This window comes from Nannobrachium achirus (assembly GCF_963921795.1).
Source record: "Nannobrachium achirus genome assembly, chromosome: 13".
Taxonomy (NCBI): Eukaryota; Metazoa; Chordata; class Actinopteri; order Myctophiformes; family Myctophidae; genus Nannobrachium; species Nannobrachium achirus.
In genome coordinates this window covers 36,874,221-36,896,635 of record NC_137833.1, presented here as the reverse complement: position 1 = coordinate 36,896,635, position 22,415 = coordinate 36,874,221, and the positions used below count along the sequence as shown (strand labels likewise).

Below are 22,415 nucleotides of genomic sequence, written 5' to 3'. Positions count from 1 at the left end.
TCTTTTTTTGTGCTGCTTATCACTTCTAACAGCAGAGAGATCCATATAGGAAGATGTCTTGATTATTTTCATCTCCTTTTATTTTGAAAGTGTACCATCCGTGGAAGGGGACAGGAGATAGATATGAGGCACGCACGCAAGCAATGTAAACAAATGGACTCATGCCAGGGTTAAATTAATACTGGATGTTACTGTGCACCAATTCAATTACTTTTAGTTTATTGGTTACTTGCTTATGTGAAAAGCACTAATAAAATATAGTGCCCCCCCCCCCCCAGGCCCAGGGCCATAGTTAAAAACAGTAAATTGAAACAAAGCAATATGAATTTGAACTATCAAGCTTGTGTTCTTCTCTCCACTGTTGGCTCTGTTGGTCTTGTTTTATGGTTGCGTCTAAAGTACATTCAAGCTGTGTTATGAGGTGCATGGTTCACTAACTTCCACTCAGTCGTCCAGAAAATGCAGGCCCTTGCACTGCAGTACACGCACACGCACACACACACACACACACACACACACACACACACACACACACACACACACACACACACACACACACACACACACACACACACACACACACATCAAGGTTGTGACGTTGTATTTACTTCATACTCATTTGATGGCCAGAAATAACTCCAAAAGCTTATTGCATGGCTACTAACTAACACAATCAATAATTTGACACAGAGTATTTATACAAAAATAATTAAATAAAAAAACGATTTTTATTAGCTTACAAGCTTCCGCTTCCATTGCAAAGTAAACAGAGTCAGAACATTGGCATTCTATCACAAAATAACAGACCGGATAATGCCTTGATTGACCCATCAGAATTGAGTATTAAGCAAATGCCATAAAGTGAGAGATACACACCATGCCAAAAGTTGACAATCCATTACCTTTGAGAGCAAGCTCTGACATTGACTGACAAATCATGCATTTTTGTGATTATAGTACTGCACACAATATCTATCGTCAAATAATGTACGCCCCCACCATGTCTCATATGCATATGTATATGTTGACGTGTTTCTTTTTTACCATTTTCTTTTTTCTTTAGGTAAGTCTAAATAGTCAAATTAGCTGGTACCCCTGCGGTCGCTACTCAACCTTAGGGAGTGTTACTTGTTATAGTAATCAACAATTTAGTGTTGTGTGTGGTTTTAACCCAATTTCCACTAGGAAGATTAGAAAATAAATTGAGTCTTTGGTAAAACAATGTCAGAGTTCTTATCTGTCTAGCTTGCAGTTGCATAAATGCCTCTAACGACTTCACTGAAAGTGAGTGACTGACACCTCCACTGTTGCTAGGTGACACTTATCAGCCTCCCGATCCCAGACAGCCAATCAGAAGTTGAGAATTATACAAGGCTGTCAAACGCCAGCAGGTTTTCCAGCAGCCAGGTTCATGTCAAGGTTACATACTGTAGGGAGAACTGACTCTGACACAATACTATACTACACACACACACACACACACACACACACACACACACGCACACACACACACACACACACACACACACTATTGTACACCATTAACGATACTATAGGACATGGGTTTTCAACCAGTGGTCCGCATAGGTATTGCATTTGCTAGTGGTCCCTGGCCATGCATTCAGAAAATGCCTGTTATGCATAGCATGTAAAAAACAAAGCTTGAAAAAATACTTTTGTAATTAGTTGATGCATTCAAATGTGGCTGTATCCAACAAAAATGTTGTGCTTCTTGCCAAATGATATCCCTCCTCTTTACTGCTAATAAAAAAAACACAATTGTGTTGGTGGATCATGGGTCTATGTCTAGTATGATGGACTGACCTGACAATATAGTGGTGGTCTCCAGGTTACTGTTAGTCAGGATGGTGGTCCCTAGGTCAAAATCAGTTGACAACCCCTGCTATAGGAGGCTGGGCGTATGTGTGTGTGTGCGTGTGTGGTGGAAAGCTGCTGCGAGAAATGCAATCAGGTTGATGGAAGTGAAGGACATTTGTGCGGAGCCCCTACTGTATATGGAGATGAACGAAATGAGATGTCACCACAATAAGAGTCATACTAAGACTAGTAGAATGGTTCTAATGTGTCAACAAGTACTGGTTGGTGGATGTGATGGGTTTGGAGCTAAACTCCTCTAATGACTATCATGTTCCCTCTGTCTTGGCTCCGAGGCTTTCTAATCTCTCACTGTCTCAGTCTTTATCCCTTTGTGTAACTCTAAGTTAGCCCTTTTGACTGACAATGTCAGGTACCCCCAACAGGTTTGTATGGCATTATTTCTTGATAATCCTATAATGGACAGTCCTACATTATGTTTGAATTGTCTGCCCCAGTCAAACATGTATGACTATACTGTGGTTTAGTCTACATTAAATAACCATTTAAGGTTCATAACAAAATATGAGCAGGCAAAGAACACACACACCCTGTTAACTTTGAAAGCCCTTTCTTCTCCCTGACCTCCAGTCCCTCGTTCCTCCTCTCCTCCCTAACTTTAATTAGAATTAATTCACTATTTACTTTCTCATTCCTTAATTCGGCAACTAGTTCTTAGGATAACCCATTTTTAGAGTTTAATATATTTATGGTTTGATTTTTATTGTTGGCTGACCAATTAGAGTAAAGTAAATCAATCTCATGGCATAGGAGTTATGACCTTTTTGACCTTTTAATTGTAGTGCCCATATCAGGCTTGCACACAACTTCCAATCACTGGTGACTGACAATTCTTACCATTTACCATCACAGGAACGAGCAAAAACTGCAGCAGAAGGAGAAAAAATATAAATCACAAAGTACAAAACCTTCGGTCTTGAACCCTCTAAAATCCAAGTCCTTCACACTATTATGAAGAGTGCTGTTGATGTGGCCTGTGGTAGACGTCTCATGTGGTTTACAAGGCCCAGTGACATCATATGCACTCGTAAAGAGGAGATATCGAGCGACCAGTTGTGCTCATACTCTTTTACTGTCGGCACTTCACAGGGGAATGGCAGAGTTAAAGGCAGATGTTCGCTGCCAAGCAAGAAACGAGGAGGGCTGGTTGAATTCGTACCATATCTTTAAAAGAACCGTAAGAAATCCCTCTTTTACTGTTATCACTTCAGAGAGTGGTAGACTCTGTTATGGTACTTCTTCACAGTTATCATCTGACCCTGCTGCTGTAATAGGGTGGTGTGTAGACTGAGGATTGGCACTTTAGCTCTTTGGAGATTATGCACCCTGAGCCTTAGACATTAAATGGCCTTTCTCTGATTGTTTTCTCCTTTTCCTTTTAAAGTTCTCTCCTAAATTCCAAATCTGAATGTGTGCTGTAAGTAAGATCTCAGACCTTCCATTATAAGTATAGTGGGTGTAGGTGATTCAGGAGGATAGAGGCTGCTTTCTCCTCTCCTCTCCTCTCCTCTCCCCACCCCATCCCTGGTACTAGTGTACTGGGCGGGGCTCCCAAAAATGGCCTATCAAATATTAAATTCAACCCTGAAAGCACTGTTCTCCCCTCCCATACATAACAAACAAACATGCAGTACAAACGCACGCACGCACACACACACACACACACACACACACAGACAGACAGACAGACAGACAGACAGACAGACAGACAGACAGACACACACACACACACACACACACACACACACACACACACACACACACACACACACACACACACACACACACACACACACACACACACACACACACACACACACACACACAAATTGAGACAGACAAAACCAACATCTGAAAAGCCTCTTCCTGTACCCTGGTCTCGGCCGGATGCCACCTTCCTCTCAGTTCAGATGATGAGGTAGCCACTAGGCAGAGTGCAGAATGACTTGGCAGAGTCTGTGTCGTCCTGTCTGTCGGTAACAGCTGTGTTTCTCTACTACCCAGAGGGAGTGGATGAGGACGGTCTGCAGGGGGGGGTCAGTCTCTGTAAACTGACTGACTGTTGTGTCAAGGTAATGCTTCATTCCTCTGTATTTAGTTCATTAAGACTAAAACGTGTAGGATTTTAACATGGATTGGATTTCTGTCTTACTTGGACTCACATTGAGAGGTGGGGTGATCGGGTGTCTGTTTATATGTGCGCTCACTCGTGTGCGTGCACTGCACGCGTGTGCGTGTGTGTGTGTGTTTGTGTTTGTGTTTGTGTGAGTGGGTGTGACTGAGCACATAATGTGGTGCAGCATGATGTTTGGTGATGGTCCTTCTTAATGTACTATCTTCTTCAGTCTCCCCATCTTTCAGTACTATATGTCTCTCCCCTCTCTTTCTGTTTCTGCTGCTCCCTCTGTCATTTGATTTACATCCATTAGTATATGGCATTAGCATGGCTCCCATGCCTTCTCATTGGATTAGCATCAGTTAGCGTTAGCTTTCACTGGTGTTCCCTTACCCACACTCACTTTTGGCTATAGCCAAGTGTCAGTATTGCTTTCAACCCTGTCTCATCCAATTAGCATCATCTGATGACAATCTGCGGGTCCTTTCATGGGCGAGTGAGCGATTGGCCTACTAGTGCCCTGACCAGAAACCACCCCGAATTGTTACCCCTCTGTGAATCGATGCTGACTTCAAAGGATTCTATCACAAGTTAATTACACACAAACCTAGAACTGAGATTATTTGGGTGTTTCCGGTTTGTGTGTGTGTCTGTCTGTGTGTACGTTTGTGTGTTTGTGAGTGGCAAGAAACAAAGTCAATACTCTGTCCTGTATAATATAGTTGTCTGTTTTATCATTATCTCTAAAGGTCATTAGTAATCCAGCATTAGTCTCACTAGTACTTGCTTATTCTACTGACTATGGGACTGCACAATTAAGCAAAATTAATAGGCACATTTTGTACCTTGCCTCTCCTCTCAGTTACACAATAATTAATAAACATAATTAATAAACAGGATACCACATCTCAGCATCCGTCACAGGGGTTGACACTAACGGATGCCGACTGCCCGTGAGAAATACTGTAAATAAATAGGGCAGGTGGAGTTTGCTTTCTGGTTGCCCGATGGGAAAGTGCGTTTGAGTAGGAAAGCAACTGCTTTTAGTTCATCATAGCACAACCTAAAATGTCTGAAGTCCTTAAAATAAGTCATAATTTGTATAGCTATAGATATTTGGCATACATATTGAGGTATGTCCGTATCGCAGAGCCCCAGAATTTACAAGTAAAGTAAAAAGATTTTTTGTTTTACCTATCTCATATCTCATCCCAATTTTACTTTTACTGGGCATGACCTTTGGGCAAGTAGAACATGACCTGTCCTGTACTTGCCCGACGTCTCAAGTGCCTCTGAGACCTCGTGATTACAATATGAAGCAACATTACTATAGTAATTTTACTAGTTATTAGTTTAATGTTTGTTAGAGAGTTTCTGGAAAGAACAACTGAGCTCCTAATGAATATACAAGGATGTGAGTGACTTAGAGGAGTCCCGTGTTTCATTGACTGTGCTAGCAGTGCAGTGTGTGTACAAGATTATTTAACATTCATCTTGGATTTAGCTAAAACAAACCGCTCCGTAACACAGACAACAGGGGGAAACCAAGTTGGATACTATGTATGTATGTGGGCGTGCGTCCATAAAAATAAAACCGACCTTGTCTGAGAGTGATGGCCGGCTGGCCTGGGTGCCATCTTGCACTCACAACTTTATGGAGTTATTGATCCGTACAATTGATTAGTTCTGCAGCTCAAATGACGGTTAGATTTACGGTCTCAGAGGCCACATCTCTGGCACACAGATAGACTGGCAGATTGGCTGAGCTCGCTGTACAACAGCAAGGAGAATGAGAGAGAATGAGAGAGAGATGGAGGGAATGTGGGAGGAGAAGGAAGAGAAGCAAGGTTTTACTGTAGACGCCTGCTAAGCCGTGCCAAGGACCACTCATTGCCAAAGAACAGATAACCTACTTCAACCCCTTTTTCCTATGTCATTCTCCATCCCTCCCCCATCCCTCCCTTTGTGTTTCCCTCCAGCCGTCTTCCCCTCTTTACCACTCGTCACGCTCCTCCTCGTTGTTTAGCTCCCGCCATGGTCCAGATAGAAACCCATCTAACATCTGCTGTGCTTACACGTATCTCTGGTCATGAAGCCCGAGTCTGTGGAGGGAATGAATGAAAGAAAGAAAGAGACTTGAGAAGATGAGAGAGTAAATTCCACAGACAATTGTCTGTTGCTCAAGGCCACTGTGTGAGGAGGAGGTGACCCCCCCCCCCCCCCCCCAACCCCTTCACATATTTCATTCTCTGCCTCGCTGGCTGTCTCCCCCCACGGTCTGAATTAAGTTAATAAAATCGCTCCCTAGTCCCTCCATAAACTTGAAAACGAGTGAAGGTAAGTGAGGAGAGAGGGGGCGTGACCTGTCACACCATGCTGTTGAGTGATGGAGCTGAGGTCGTGTTGCGATTGGGTCGGCATGAGCATTGGGAGAGGGGTCGGGGACCAACCTTGTGGTGAAGCCGAAGGGGGGAGGGGCCTTATTGTATGTGGTGGTGCCGCTCCACTCATGCGCAGCCTCACTGACCCAATAGATCAGAGCCCTGGGGCCGTCACATCTGATCTGAGTCCGTGCTGTTGATCCTGAAGAATGCTGCTCTGCAGGGCGTGTATGTGTCTGTGCACGCACGCGCGTGTGTCTACTGTCTGTGCCTGCACGCACGTGTCAGTTAGAAAGTGACATCTTTGCCAAAACAAATGCTCGGTTCTTGTTGCAGATTCCTCACCCTGCTCTGCTCCTTCCTCCCCTTGTTTGCATGTCTCTCCTTGGCCTAGTGACATTAGTTGCTAGTAACTTATCTGATACTGTATAAGTACACAGTGAATAATGGAGTGTTAATGGTCCTTAAAAACTTTATATAAAAACTTTTTTTATTTGTATTTTCTCTGCATGTTCAAATAACCTGTTCTGGCTGCTGGGGGAGCTTATTGGTTACTCAGTGGTCTGAGAGAACATGGCAGATGGGGAGAAAATATTCCCTCCCTGGTGGGTGGATCAGTGGGGGAGGGGATGCCCGTTATTACATAACACTGGGGACTACACATTTTAAGAAATAGCCACATCACAAAAATGCGTTGTTATTATTATTATTTTGGTAGAAGGCACTCCACAGACCTCAGTGTAAACACACTCACTCACCTTTTAGCCTTGCTTCCTGTGTATCTTGGCTGTTTTTCCTTTGGATCGGAAATGAAGGCAGGCAGGAACTCCTCACTGGCAGGGCGTCAGAATGCTCACTCCCACCATATACACTAGGAAAGAACCAAACGATGTCATCTCACTGCAGATATCTGCTGAGAGAAAACAGCTGCAGGAGCAGTGGAGGATCTCTCTCTCTCTCTCTCTCTCTCTCTCTCTCTCTCTCTCTCTTTCTTACCCATTCTGTCTGATGTTGTATTTATCTGTTTGTCTGTATCTATCTGCTGTCTGGCTGGCAATGTCCCATTCCCAAGCCCATTATTGATTGTATATCCATCAATTATAGGGCTGCACAATTAATCAAATGTAATGGAAAATCATGATTTCAGTTTTCCCAATGATATACTTAATACTTGTGAGAATTGCCAATTCCAGCTTCTTATTTGGTCAGCTGTTGTTCCTTGGCCTTGTTTTCTCCTCACCAGAACATAATACAAGCCATCTCCCACCATAGTCTAATAGCCAAAATGTGAACCCGGACATTTTGAGTACCCTAAAGTTTTATGTTAGAAATGTTGAGTATGGGTCCCCAGCATGTAGAAACTGCCAGATGCTAACTTGTATATGTTGAGCAATTTGCATAATTTGCATAATAAGCTTTACTTAGCATAATCACCTATATGGATAATATGTCAAAAACTGATAGGACGATTTGAACAATATTGGAGTGGTTTTGGGGGTTATTGAAGATGCTGAATCCATTTCTGACATTTTCTAAATTCAAAATGGCCGCTTTAAACCGTAAATGGTCATATACCAACTTAAATTGGGATGATTTTGATACTTTTTTGTTGATTTTGATTATGAATTAAATTATAAATGTGGTTATATATATGCTTATACATTATCTGCATTTCAAAAGCAAAATATAGACAATCCACACAAAATGATTAGAACAATGACTGCCACAATAGCCTAGCAAAAATAGTCACTTCATCATTTGGAAAATCAACAAAAAATTATCAAAATCATCCCAATTTAAGTTGGTATATGGCCATTTCCGGTTTAAAACAGCCATTTTGAATTTAGAAAATGTCAGAAATGGATTCAGCATCCTCAATAACCCCCAAAACCACTACAATATTGTTCAAATCAGCCAATCAGTTTTTGACATATTATCCATTATTATAGGTGATTATGCTAATTAAAGCTAATTATGCTAATTATGAAAATTGCTCAACATATACAAGTTAGCATCCGGCAGTTTCTACATGCTGGGGACCCATACTCAACATTTCTAACATAAAACTTTAGGGTACTCAAAATGTCCGGGTTCACAATGGGGCTCTATGGGCTGGCTACTAGACTACCAAGCTCACAGAGGCACAGTAAAGATAGGCGATTATGACATACTATTTGTCAAAGGGATGGCACCATATATAAGCAATCAGCACTATGAACAACAAAGGCATTACACATAGTATACAATATAATAATTAATTATTGTGATTAACAATTGTGATTACAACATTCAGCAAAGTAATAAGGATGATAAGTGTTGTCATACTTGTGCAGCTCTAGTGCACCATCAATAAATCAAAACACACATTTACAGGCTTTTTCATGAGTTTATGATGAGAAGCTTGAGAAATTAATCTTAGAAATAAATTGGTCTTTCTAATAGATTTTAAAAAGCAATGTAGTGGGATATTGTGCCCAATGTAGTTTTCTTTTCTATATGAGCCAAAACAACAGTCAGCATTTTAACAGTTTATTGGCCTTCACCTGACAAATCATAGCTCAGTTTATCGCCACTGTCGGGCAGAAACCTCGTATGTCCAAGACTCCAAGTTTCAAATTTGACATTCTTTTCTTAAAGCAAAGCTCCGCTTCATCTTTCAAGGCCGTCGCTCAAAAGTAGTGAAAACAGCAGATCTACAAGCACTTGTAGATCGGCTGTTTTCACTAGTTTAAATCATTTTTAAAATGATAAATACTAAACAAACGGTTTTGGACATACAAGGTTTTCACCCGACAACAACATTATGCTTTGGATTCAAGGTCTTTCCTGTTATTTTTGCATCTGCATCTGCGTGGCTTCTCGTACAGAATCTGCGGCGCCATTATGTATTGTGCTTTCAATTTCAGGCGTTTTCACACATGCACTGCCCTTGACCTCAACATTACATCACTAGGTGTTCTATTTGATGATCTATCCCCAACATCAAGGCTTAGTGAGTGTCATCGTTGTAGGGTGGAAACCTTGTATCTCCAAGTTTCAAATGTGTACGTTCTTTCGCAAAGTAATCATACAAGGTCGTCGCACAAAAGTAGTGAAAACAGACGATCTACAAGCACACAACGCCTCGAAATGATGAATGCAAAACGAACGGTTTTGGGACATACAAGGTTTTCACCCGACAACGATGATTATGTATGCCAGGGATGCAGTTTTTAGCCACCCGTGGTTAATGTTGTTGTACTTGATAATGATATTGGCCATGTTTTATATGCTGGTGATTTTCATGGATGTTTATTTACTAAACTGCTGTGGGGGGATGGGCATGCTTTCAGATGGGCGGCGGTGACAGATGGTGTGCCTGGGCTACTGCCCTACCTTTGAATGTGTGTCAGTTCAGCTGTTTTGCCTATAAATGCCTTTTTTTTGTTGTTTATCCTGGGGCTGTTTTGGACTTTGTGTTTGTTCCAGTTTTGGGCTTAAAGACCACTGTGTCATAGGGAATGCACTGTGTTGGCCCCTGATTCAATTTGCTTGCGGCACAAGTAGCCTCCTAGCACACCGCTCACAGTGTACTTGTGCTGCAAGCAAATTAAATAAGACCAAATGAGGAATGGCGTCATTTCTACCCTGACTTTTTAAATGGATTGAGGAAATCTGTAATATACTCAAATGTATTATATTACATTTATTGAAATATAGTATGATCAGGTATTTTATCATGTGTCTTTCTTTGACCCCGTCAGTCTCATTTAATATATAGATAATCTATTGACTAATGCTATCTTTACATTTATTCTTAAGCCTAATTTATACTTAAACATAAATAACTGTCACGTCACACGTCAGGTTTCTCGATTGAAAATCAGTTATTTTCAACACTGTCATACGTAAATTAGCGGTTAACCTATTAGCTTTTATACCATGGTTATGTAGTCTATTCTAGAATCTAGATCCATCAATCAGATTATTGTAAAGGGATAAAGAAGAGTATTTGGAGGGGCTTTGTGGTTATTATTCCGATGACCCAGATGGGAAGATATGTGCCCCAGCAGTTGGTGGTCTTCCTGAAATGATGTGATGGTGGATGTGTCAAACTGGATATCAATGGAACCTAATGTCGGGGGAGCTTTGGAAGTAGATATACACCCAGGGGTGTCGCACCAAATTCTGGGCCCTGGGTACAAGGATTCACTCATATTTTGTGCTTTAACTATTGAAAAATAGCAGATATACAATACATTTTAGCAAGTCTTTGAATATTTCAAATCCTTCTAAGGTTTTTTGAAAAACCTATGTTTCTGTGTCAGTGGTGCTCAAACCTTTTCATGTGAAGGAGCCCCAAAATGATATGTATTTGGCCACGGATCTCAAAGTATTTAGTTCCAGGGACCCCCAGAAGCAAAGTTTTAGTTACAAATGTTCGCTTAAAAGACACATATATTCAAAGATTTGCACACATTTTCACTACTTTTCAAAAATAGCAGATCTACAAGCTCGCAGCGCGGCACTCAGCTTGTATATCTGCTATTTTTCAGCTTAAGTATAAAATAATTAAGGCCCTAGTAACCTTTTCTCTTTCCCCCCCTCTTGTGACGCCTCTGAACCTAATGCCGGGGGAGCTTTGGAAGTAGATATACACCCCCCCCCCCCCCCCCACCACTACCACCACCACCACAACCACCAATTAGACTTGCTCCTAATGACACACATGCACATTGGCCCACCGTTTTCACCAGGCCAAGAGGCTTTGGCTGTCCTGCCTGTGAAGGGTGACCTCATTATGTGGGCATGCGCGTGTTATGTCTTCATGTGTGCCTATACTATGTGTGTGCATGTGTTTGTGGAGCAGATTAGTAGCAAGATGGCTCCTCCAACGGGAATGAATTGGGTGTTTATTTATTTTTCAATGGTGGTGGTGTGTGAATGGTGAATGCAGGCCAGTGTGTGGCATAATGTAACCTTTTCCAGACATTTCCAGGAGACTCACATTGTAGCACACACCACCCCTCATCTATCCCTCCCCCCAAGTGAATTACTGCCCCAATGTCTCCTCCTGTTGCCTCTGTGCCAGTTTGGGAGCTGCAGCACACGAACTACTAGAGTGTTAAAAAGTTACGTCACAGACAGAGATTATGACCATATTTGTTTGGATACTGAATTGATGAACATCTCAACAACTAGGAGCAGTGAGCAGCCATTAGATTCTACCGTCCTCGGGGAGCAGTTAGGGGTTAAGAGTCTTGCTCAGGGACACACATCGACATGGCCTGGCCTGGCCTGGAATCGTACCTGCGACAACCGGGGGCTCTGGTTCCACAGGCTCACTAACCACTCAGACATGGCCACCCCATAGTTGTATGAAGATTTTTAAGCAAATATTAACCTTATTTCTTCAAATCAGTTTTATTATTAAATCCCTATATCACAAATCAACAATTTGCCGTGGATCATTCACACAAAGAGGTTGAAAATAAGAAACACACAGAGGGAGAAAGAGAAATACGTGTACAAAAGTAGAGAGAGAGAGAGACAAGAAGAGAGGCTGAATTGAATTGCTCACAGTCTTCACTATATTATGAGTCTGAACAGACACGGTTATATAAACTTTAACTGGTTGGCGGAGGCATACAACCACAACGCAGTTGTCTGTTGGCAAACATTACCCAGGTAAGATGGGTTTCAACTAAAAGCTAAGCAAAAGACACTTGAAAACGTAATCTGAATGCCCCCTGACTTTGGTGCATTTTCTGTTGAGCTGCTTTCACTAATGATCTCACCCTCTCTACCCTCTTTCATCTACACAGTAAAAAATCCTCTGTGTTAATTCATGCATTTGTAACTCTGCGTACAAATGTAACTCAAATGGGTCCATTCGGTTACATTTGTACGGCCTCAGAATTATGTTTTAACGCTGAGGACTTTACTGTGTACCAACCTCACCTGCCATCTGGCTTCTCTGGGGAGCTCAAATCACCGCTAAGTTCCTGCACTAGCCAAACGGATGCAACCTGCAGGTGCAGTCCGACAGCTCGTAGACACACACGCGGTGTGACCGATTGGAAGTGAATGAATGTGACGGGAACTGAATGGCAGTGGCCCTGTGTTCTCTCTCCAACGGCCTAACGCCAGTTCACCCTCCATTCACTGTTCACAGCAGGCTGGCTGCCTGCCCAGCCTCTGTTCTCCTGTCTCTTGGGCTCTCTCTCTCTCTCCATCCGTGCCGCCCTGTTCTTGCCTGGGCAATGTGTTTGTGCCATGTCCTCCAATTGACTGTGCCAGCCATGGGTCACATGGGAGGCTCTTCAGAAACCTCTGAAACCCCCTCTCAAAACACACACACACCAGCTCGTGATCATCTTATTAATGAATGTTGTCTTTGTTCTGTCCTATTTCCCCTTTGCTTTTGGGAGGTATTATAGATAAGAACGTGTTCTAAGCCAGCCTGGTTTAATTAGTGTTACCAAGACTACGTAATCTGAACGGTTCTATAACCTTCACAACTTTTAGTATCATTTTTTATGTCTGTACTGTATGATGTCACAGCCGGTTATTTTTATGCCTGCTCCAGGAAGATCAGTGATGAGACATATGCTGAAATCATAACCATCAAGCCAATTCATCTGACTAGAAGCTCAAAAGGCGGCCGAGCGTCTAGTCGGAGAACGGCCTACTCGGGAACGATGTAAATAGGGAATGAATTCCCCACCCTTTAATGCAAACCCCATTATACCTGTTGTCATAGGACCCGTTTTGACCATCTGTTTGCCTGTGTGCATTTATGCCCATATATGGAGATCTCTGTATCTGTCCGTCTGTGTCCCTTTTATGCCCATATATGGAGATCTCTGTATCTGTCTGTGCCTCTGACTGTGTCCCTTTTGTGCCCATGAGTCAGCTGACTCATATGGCGTACGTGATGTTAGATGTAGGCTAGTCCTTTTTCCAGGTATATCTATCTCTCGTAAACCGATACTTGCCATTGACAGTGCATTGTTGTACTGTCTTGCACGCTTCACAAATTTCTGATCAAGGAAAAGGTCCATAATAGCTTGTGGAGGCTTTGGTGGGCCAACTTTAATGAAGAATGGACAAATTTTAAAGAGGGAAAGGAAATATACTTAAGTTTTTTTATTGCAAAAGTTAAATAGTACACCGTCTTGATATACAGTCTTATCTGTCTCTCACTGTCTGTCTGTCTGTCTGTCTGTCTGTCTGTCTATCTCTCTCCTAGGTCTGTGTGATTCCATGCCCATCCATGCCAGTCCTGGCATCTAATGGAAGAAAAGGCGCCCATCAGGTCTGCTATGGTGTCCAGACTGCCTAAATTTGGTGCCCGATCTTCTGGCTCGTTGTCCAATGGCACCCCGCAGACCACCCCCACTACCCAGGAGGTCAAGACCACCCCTTCCGTAACCTGCACTAATGGTGTGGTCCGTGCCTCTTCTTTTTCCCTGAAATGGCGGAGAGATGGAGGTAATGCTCCTGCTACCGCCACCAACCCTGAGGTGGGAGCCTGTGAGGACAAGGCCCAGAGTCAGCACCCTTCAACGGGCAAGGAGGTGGTGAAGAGTGCTGCCCCAGGGACCCCCAGGCTACGGCGGTCTGGCCCATCACCTGTGACCATCTCTAGTCCTAAGGCCATTCCCAAGCAGACCTCAAAGTTGAATCCCAAAGCAGGGACGAAGCTTACCCCGAGCCCACTCAACGGATCTCTTAAATCAGCCCAAAATGGGTCCAGTTCTCCCGCTCGGCCAGGGACAACCTCTGGGTCAGAATCGCGCCTGGTGCGCCCAAGGGCTGGCTCTGGCTCTCACCGTAGCAGCTCCCAGGACAGCCTGTCCCAGTCCAGTGACGGCCTCAAGACGCTGGCGCCAGACAACATGGTGCGCTCGCACAGCTTCACACACTTCAAGCAGATCCCCTCGCCTACCAGCCAGCCTATGATACGATCCTTCTCGTTCAACCGGGCCGTGGAGCTGGCCAAGCCCCTGGCCAACACCCAGCTCCGCCCGCCACGTCTCAGCTTCCTCAAACCCCCACAACTGAGCAGCAGCAGGGTGGGCCTGGGCCTGGGGGGCTTGGGTGGCGGTCTCGATGGCGGCGGAGGAGGTCTTGGTCTCGGATTTCAGTACAGCAGAACCTCTCCAACGTCCACCACCCTCTCGTCCCCCTTGTCCTCGACTGCTCCCACGCCAACCACCCCCAGCGCTCTGAAGAAGCCCCTGCTCCCCAGCTGTGTGCTGAACAAGCCCTCAGTTAGCGGTGACGGTGGGTCTCTGTCTTACAGGCTGGCCAGACCCATGCAGGCAAGGCAGCAGAAGCCCCTGTTCACAGGACGGGTTAAAGGGGACATTAGACCAGTGACGACCCTCGAGAGCGGAGGGGTTGTGGATATAGCGGTAGACCTTGAGTCCCCCGGGGAGAATGAGAAAGCAGACCCCCCCAGTAACAGTGACTGTAGCTCTGGGATAGGAGGTGAAGGAGGGGCTCTGTTAACAGAAAGCTCTGGCCAGGCAGTCGGGGAAGCCCTGGAGGACATGTCCCTGTCTTCGGCCTCCTCTCTGGAGCGAGGGGACACCAGCGAAGAGTTTCTGGACGACTTCTCGAGTGTGGGTGATGGGCTCAGCGACGTGGACCTGCCTGACAACAGAAAGATTGGCAGCGCTACCCAGAGCCGGCTACGCAGCTTCCTCAGTGAGACCATGGACTGGGCCAACATGGGCCTTACAGGTGATGGACAAAATATACTATTTGTATACGGTAGCCAAAACGATGCATAAGATGAAGTGAAAGCTAGTTTGGTATAGAGTATATAGTCAGTTAATTACTTAGTATAATATGTATAGTGTGTATAGGTATTCTATACAGTATTTCAGTATTACGATTATATACTGTATATTTTTCTGTTTTTTTAAGATTTACATTTCCATTGGATCAAATGTAGATGTATAGTAGACAATCACTAGTTGACATTCCAGAAGCAGACATCCTGTGTATTGTGCTATCAATTGTGATCGTGTAAATGTTCAATATGTTAAAAAATAGGGAGGCCAGATTGAAAGTGGTAATGCAATACTACTGGCATTATTACTACTTTTTCTAATGTTCCAGTAACTGAGTTGAGCTATAAACTCTGCATGTGTGTGTGTGTGTGTGTGCTATTGTATCTATCCTGCAGGTCCTAAGGAGGAGGTGACCAGGAGCCCTCTGGCGCTGTCCTCAGACGGGGGTGACTTCCTCCACGGCTCCTCGCTGGAGCTGTCCCCCTCCAACAGCTCTGGGGGAACCTACATGTGGGACGAGGAGGGGCTGGAGCCTCTGGGAGGTCCCTGTACGCATCGCTGTGACAGCTACGACGACTCTGAACTTAACAGCATGGTCAGTCCCCACTCTGCAATACCCATAACACTGTCTCTGTGTAAATTTAAACAATAGACAGTGGATTTCCCAGTCTGGCTCCTCATTTATGCCTGTGCATTTGGCAAGTGGTATATTGTACTGTGCTTCAGAATGGCTAATAATAGAATTGTGTGTAGTGTCAGCCGTCATTGAATGCTTTTAAGCCATAAGTCAAATTCTTTTTAATACAGTTTCTGAAGCAACAGCTCTGTTGCAGCATGGTGACTCCAACTTCACCTTCAACTTTTACGTTTCTCATTTTCAAGAAAAGAGTTATAAGAGCAAAGAATAGAGAAAGACACAAGTCAGAAGGCACAATGTCAAATATACAAGTCAAATGAACAAAAGGTGCATTGAAAGGAGGCAGAACTCTTCTTGTCTAAGTAGAAGAAAGGCAAGTTTATTTATAGCACATTTCAACCAGAGGGCATTTCAAAGTGCTTTGCATAAAACATTAAGCGTTGGGATATGAAGACACAGAGATTTAACAGTAAGTTCATAGCCTTGGGAACCAACAGTTCCCTAGTCATGTGGCCCATAACGCAGGAGTCTATCAACTGTTTTCTGTTGAGTGAGGCGGCTTGATGTGCAAGTACACGTACACCCCCTGGACATGGTGCTAGTACTGTATGTTGCAGGGACTTACCCAATCGAACTAAATTAATACGGTATACTAATAATCATGGGAGTCAGGCAGCATCCCACACTCCAGGCTGAAGAAGATTATTTCAGACCCCACCCATGTCCTCCACCCTGAATATAAGCTTCTTCCCTTAGGTAGACGATTCAGAGTCCCTCTGTGCAAGCTTCTTTAAGCACTTGTCCATAAAGCCCTAAATGAAAACCTAGCTAGTAACACATACCCGTAGCACATGTGTAACGCCCGCGATTCGTACCTATTTCTCCCGAGTGGAAGTCTAACATCTTAACCACTAGACTAAATTGACATCCCTGTGGACCGGGGGAGATAGCAGACTTTTGAGGCCATCAGGCTGAGGCAGTGAGTCATTCTCCTACATATGCATCTAACTTAACTTAATTTATGTTGATCTTAATGCACACTATTATGTCGACTACAGTGTGTCGTTCAACGAGTAGTGTGCAATATGGTGGCAGTCTGTGTTGTACAGCATGTTATCTGTATGTACTGTATGAATGCACTATGTTATGTCCATGACAAATGTCCTGTGTGATGGCCTGTGTCTTCACTCTTCAGGACTGACATGACGACAGGGCTCTGTGATGATTGACAGGTGGAATACTGTATGCTTCATATTCTGGTATGGCTTTTGATACAGAGTTGTTGCTTGCCTGGCGGTGAACAGATTTTGGCTCAGCTAATGGGTGTCCTTGTTGGTCAGGGCAGTCAGTTTTGGCAACAGAGCGCTTCCTGTATACAGTATATCCTGGAGGGTGGGAAGCTCACCTTCGACATGCTGGGCAGAGTATTCCTTCCAGTTTCACTTAATTTTGACCCCTTTCGACACCAGTAGAAGGCACAGGGCACTCATGCGGTATATTTTATTCCTGATAATGCTCAGATCCATTGTAGGATGTACTTTAGTCCCTTGGCAGGCAAACCCAGTTCTTCCCAGGATGCCTCAGTGTACTTTACGTGCCTTTAGTCCATTAATCGATCCTACTGCTAAAGCATTCTGCCTCCGTCCCTACACTAATTAGGGATTAAAAGAGCAGAACTAATGCTGAAAAGTAAAGATTAAATGGCTCAGACTTTCCTTGCCAACTCCCAGCCCTGATTTCATACTAAGGAATGTTGACCCAGGCAAAACTATATCTGGCTGTTAATTTTTTCGGTTTGCGTGTGTTTCAGTGCCATGGCACCATGATCTCAGGAATGGCTAAAGAGCTTAATGAGCCAGATTAGAAAACACATAATCACCTCTGTCAAGTGCTTTGTTTTTGTCTTATGATGAGGGTTATAAGGATTTGTGTTGTAGAGGCACCAAAAACACAGTTTAGTCTTCAATGGATTTGCTGTAACTGAGGTAAAAGTAGGAGAGGAGTGAGTGGTTGTGCGTGTGTGAATGTGCGTGAGTGAGTGTGTGTGTGCGCACACATGTGTGTGTTAAATACATCTGTACACAGATGTACAGGTATGCACCATAGGTATGTGCTGTACACAATCACACGTGTGCCCATGGACTGTATGTGTGCACATGTTTACAGTATGTGTTTTTGTGCACACTGAAGATCCAGTGTGTCAGGAGGATCATGTGATGTTTGTGAAATAAAATAAGCATGAGCTTGTAGATTTTTTTGCTATAGAAAACAGGTCAGCCTTGAAATCTTGACATACCCATTGGTGGATGCAAAGTTTGAAAATGCCAGACCATGGCAGTGGTATGGTCCTTTAAGCATGAAAGCATAGTTTGCATAGGGCCCCATCTTGTGGTCAATTGAAGCCATTATATTGTCAACTAGAAAGGCAGGGTGCCAATGAAGAATCAAAATAATGTCCATACTATACAGTCAGTGTTACAGTAGAAATTGAAGGCTTCTGCGTATTGATCCCAACATTCTCTATAGTTATGTTGGCAGAATGCAACCTGAATAGTTACAGTAAGGTCAATGTTTTCTGAATCTACTATGAATGTGATACTGTATACACCATTTGATGGACTCTTTTATCCAAAGTGCGTCAGTCATTGTGGAAGAAAACTGATCTACAAGCTAAAAGCTTGTATTGGACTATACAGCACCACTGTTTGATGCAACTTTGTTTAACCATCTTTGTTAATTGGTATTCTTTTATGCTGTACATGCCTTCTGGTGGTTAAACCATATTTTTCCAATTGATGATGGAGTACATTACAGGGTGACCCAGCGCCGCCGCCTCCTCACATTTGCAGTGTTTCAAAATACTGCATCTAATTTGCCAACCAAGATCTTTGATCACCGTTTTAATTGCACAATGTCAGCTCTTATAAGGACTCAAGTGCTTATATTATAAACCGTGGTCATGCTCCCAACAACAGCATTAACTGTGACAGCCTTGAGCTGCTGTGCAGCTCGTCATCTCCTTCTGGGGCAGATAATGTGTTAAAACGGACGATTTCACTGTGTGGATCGTCATCCACACAGTGAAATGGTCCGTTTTAATTTGAACAGAGTATTTTACTGTGCACCCATGACATGATGAGTACACGCCAAAAAACATACTGCTCAAAGTGAGAACTATATAGAATTTGCCAAGTCTTTGAGGCCAGTAAGCCATTAATAAGTGTTATCTATATAAGCGAACGCTAGACACGCAGCATTCTGATATGATTGAATTATTCATCAAAAAGACCTTTGAGGGCAGATCTATGGCATGGCATACAGAATATACAATGCCAGTGATGTAAATCACGTATGTATAGAGTGATTAGCATATTCCACCCACATTACCCACTTGATGAACACATTAGCCTTGCCATTGGTTAATGTATACATTCACCACACTTTTTTTGTCAGCAATGCATGCACACTGACCAGTTAGCAAATACATGAATGAATTGTTTTCCCTCATTGACCCATAATACATTTAGTTTTAGTTTGTTTGGCCCCATTGAAGACCTAATTCTTAACAGTGTCATTGTGAGTGTCACGGTCTTAAGCGGGTGAGCTGTGCAGGAGCACGATCCAATTAACCTACAGATTACAACGTTCAACTGTATACCTGTTCTACAGTCAAATATGTAGTTATTAATTATTATTATTTTCTAAACAAGCTCCCCTTCTATTATAATCTGGAATAGTATAGGTGACAGACTGACAGTGGCACCCTTTACACCTGGCATTAACTTGCGTCTAATGTCTAGATTGTATCTAGAGAGGTTTTAGTAAGATAACCTGGCATTAACATGTGTCCAGATTGTATCTACTGTAGATATCATATGACTTAACTGATGTTTGCAATTGCTTGGTTGTTTGGAATGCGATTAAAATCCAATTTATAAAGATGTGTCTCAGTCTGGATGTGCTTGTCCTCCATCCAGATGCTCTAGATTTTCAAACTGTGCAAAACCTCACTTACGCATGACACATGATGATGTTATGGAAGAAGTGGTGAAATTCCTGCCTTGATTGCAGCATATGTGAGCTTCCACTGTCGCTGATTCTGTACAGCGACTATATGACTAATGACAGATATCCATTTAATTCTTCCATTAATTGCTGTTTTGTTGTTGCCTCCGCTCTATGTAGGCTGAAGCCTCCTTGAAAATAGCAGATCTATAATCTCAAATGTCACATAGAGCTTGCAGATCTGCTGTGCTGTTTTGGCGAGTGACAGAGTAAAAATGTTGCATTTCTCACATCCATATCATTATGTTGTTACCACAGCAACCAATGCAGATAGGTCGATGGTGTCTGAATGCACATATCTGTTCCCTTGTAAATAACAGTGTGGACAGGACACCGACAGTCAGTCCTAAAGATGTTTTTTTAGAAATAAATCGGATTTGCTGCCTGTCTGAACAATCTGAATTTGTCATTTCGGCTGTCTTGCAGCCTGTCGGCTTGATGCGGGTTCGAATCCCAATCCAGACAACCTTTGCTGCGTGAAGAAAAGAACACACACAAAAAAACCCTCTCATATCATTCTCAAATGATAGCGCATGTCATTGTCATGAGTGATTTACATTTTTAGTTTGAGTCTATTTGTACACACAGAATTGGTCCTTCCACAAAGTTCTTTCTCTTGCTTGGCTAGGCGTATATGACAAGGTCTGTTTGTTGTGCGTGTGTGTCGATTGCAGGGAAAGTGGCTTGTGTTGATTCCGCTGATCATTCTGTTTCACATTCGATATACAAAAATGCTGCTATTGTGGAGCATGTTTTAAAATTCACCATCAAAGCAAGACTGCAAGTATTATCAGTCTTGTAGTATCATTATAAGTATTATAATGAAAAGGTCCGTTCTCAGTTACCTTGTGAAAAATTGACAATAACTTTCATTTGGAATTTTATCCAACCCTTTGATGTATTTATTCCATCTTCTCTTGAACATTTGCACTGCAGCATGGATGCTGACTCAAACAGGAGAGGAGAATCGAGGCAGGGGAAAAAGGAAGAGGCTAGAGAACAGCAGTCAGGTAGAGAGAAAAATAGTGTGCAATGGAGAAGGAGGTGCAGAGAGAGACATGGCACAAGGGGCAGACTAATAGATGATGTGCCTGCATGGAGGCATGCTTATCAGATCAAACTATGCAGTTAAGGGTATCAGTGGCCACTTTAGACACAAATAACATTGCAGCCAACGTCTTTGAAATCATTACCCAAGAGTCTCTGCAAGCATGTCCGGAGAAGATGCACTGTGATTGACCAGTCTTCACTTGACTGGTAGTTCTGCCTTGATGAATCTCATTGTCGTCCCTATACATAGTAATACAGTCAAGCACCTAGTCTAGGGACCCCTCTATAAATGTTTGGAAGGATGATTTTATTGCTTAAACATGTAACGTTATAATTTTGTGGTACATAATATGCTATATACTGTACTGTAAAAGTTACATAGTGCTGCTTAAGAGAGTGTGTGTGTGTGTGCGCGCGCACACTTACACGTGCATGTGCTTCTCAATGAGATGTCTGCCTTTGAGTTATATCTAGCTTGGCTATTTGATTAGAGGGAATGGGGCCCATTTAATTGTATGTATTCATCTCTCTTCCTCGCTCTCTCCCCTCTCGGCCTCTCCATCTCTGTCTTTCTCTTTATTCCTGCCCCGTCCGTTGAGGAAATAGTGCTTTTATGTATTACCAGAGAATAAGTGATGAGAACTACTCTGATAAAAGGCGGCAGCAATGACTAAAAACCTGTTCGATAAATCTTGTAATGACTGTTTAATCCAGTGTGTCCCGGTCCCACCCCGGTGAAACCTGATGTCTCGATGGAGAAGCATTAGATGTTCTTAAAAAAAGTCTGTCCTGATCCTGACTATTTGCAGAGAGGGAGCTCAGCTTTGATCTGTGGTAAGTGGACCTCTGAAGAGATCACATCTCAGGTGACGAGAGGAGCTGTTTGGAAAAAACTAAACCATAAACTCCCAATTAGAACCAAGCTCCTCTGTCTTCCAGATAAAGGGGAGACATTGACTCTGAAGTTAAAAGAACAACTCCGTCCACAGTCTCCACACAAATGATGCAATTGATCTTCCTTTAATTTTCATTGTGTTTTGTTGTTACTTGGTAGGCAAGTAACATTTTCAGAACCCGCTGAAGTCCCAGTGGCTGTTTTATTCAGGCTGCAGGGATGAGTTCAGTCCACCTGGGGGCACTGTGCATCCTCAGGACAACAGTGGTGTGTGTGCCTGTGCATTTGTAGTTGTGTGTGTATGCCATGCTTTCGTGTGTCTGTATATGTCTCTATCTGCATTCATATGGCATTCATATGGCATCAGGGGTGGGCGGCCTGAATTCATCAAAACATTTCCCCGATGCACCATGCGAAGCTACCATGTGATATTGGCATGGTGAAAGTGAGGGCCACTTGGCTTCACACAGTGACTATTAATGTGCTCCTACCTTCAGCACAATTTAAAATGCATTGCAACAGCACTGACAGACCAGGCAAAAGTATATTTATTTTAAATGGTTTGAGATTCTCTTGAGACACTTTCAATTCA

At 43.2% G+C, this 22,415-nt stretch overlaps 1 protein-coding gene across 2 annotated transcripts in view; it reads left to right on the top strand.

Moving 5' to 3' along the window:
* Positions 1-22,415, top strand: part of ccser2a (coiled-coil serine-rich protein 2a) — a 115,751-nt gene that overhangs the window by 8,867 nt on the left and 84,469 nt on the right. For both annotated transcript variants that reach the window (XM_080740440.1, XM_080740441.1), the window contains exons 2-3: positions 13,625-15,123; positions 15,572-15,771. In XM_080740440.1, the coding sequence (XP_080596566.1) occupies positions 13,668-15,123; positions 15,572-15,771 (1,656 nt within the window). In that variant the 5' untranslated portion in view covers positions 13,625-13,667. The remainder of the gene's footprint in view (positions 1-13,624; positions 15,124-15,571; positions 15,772-22,415) is intronic.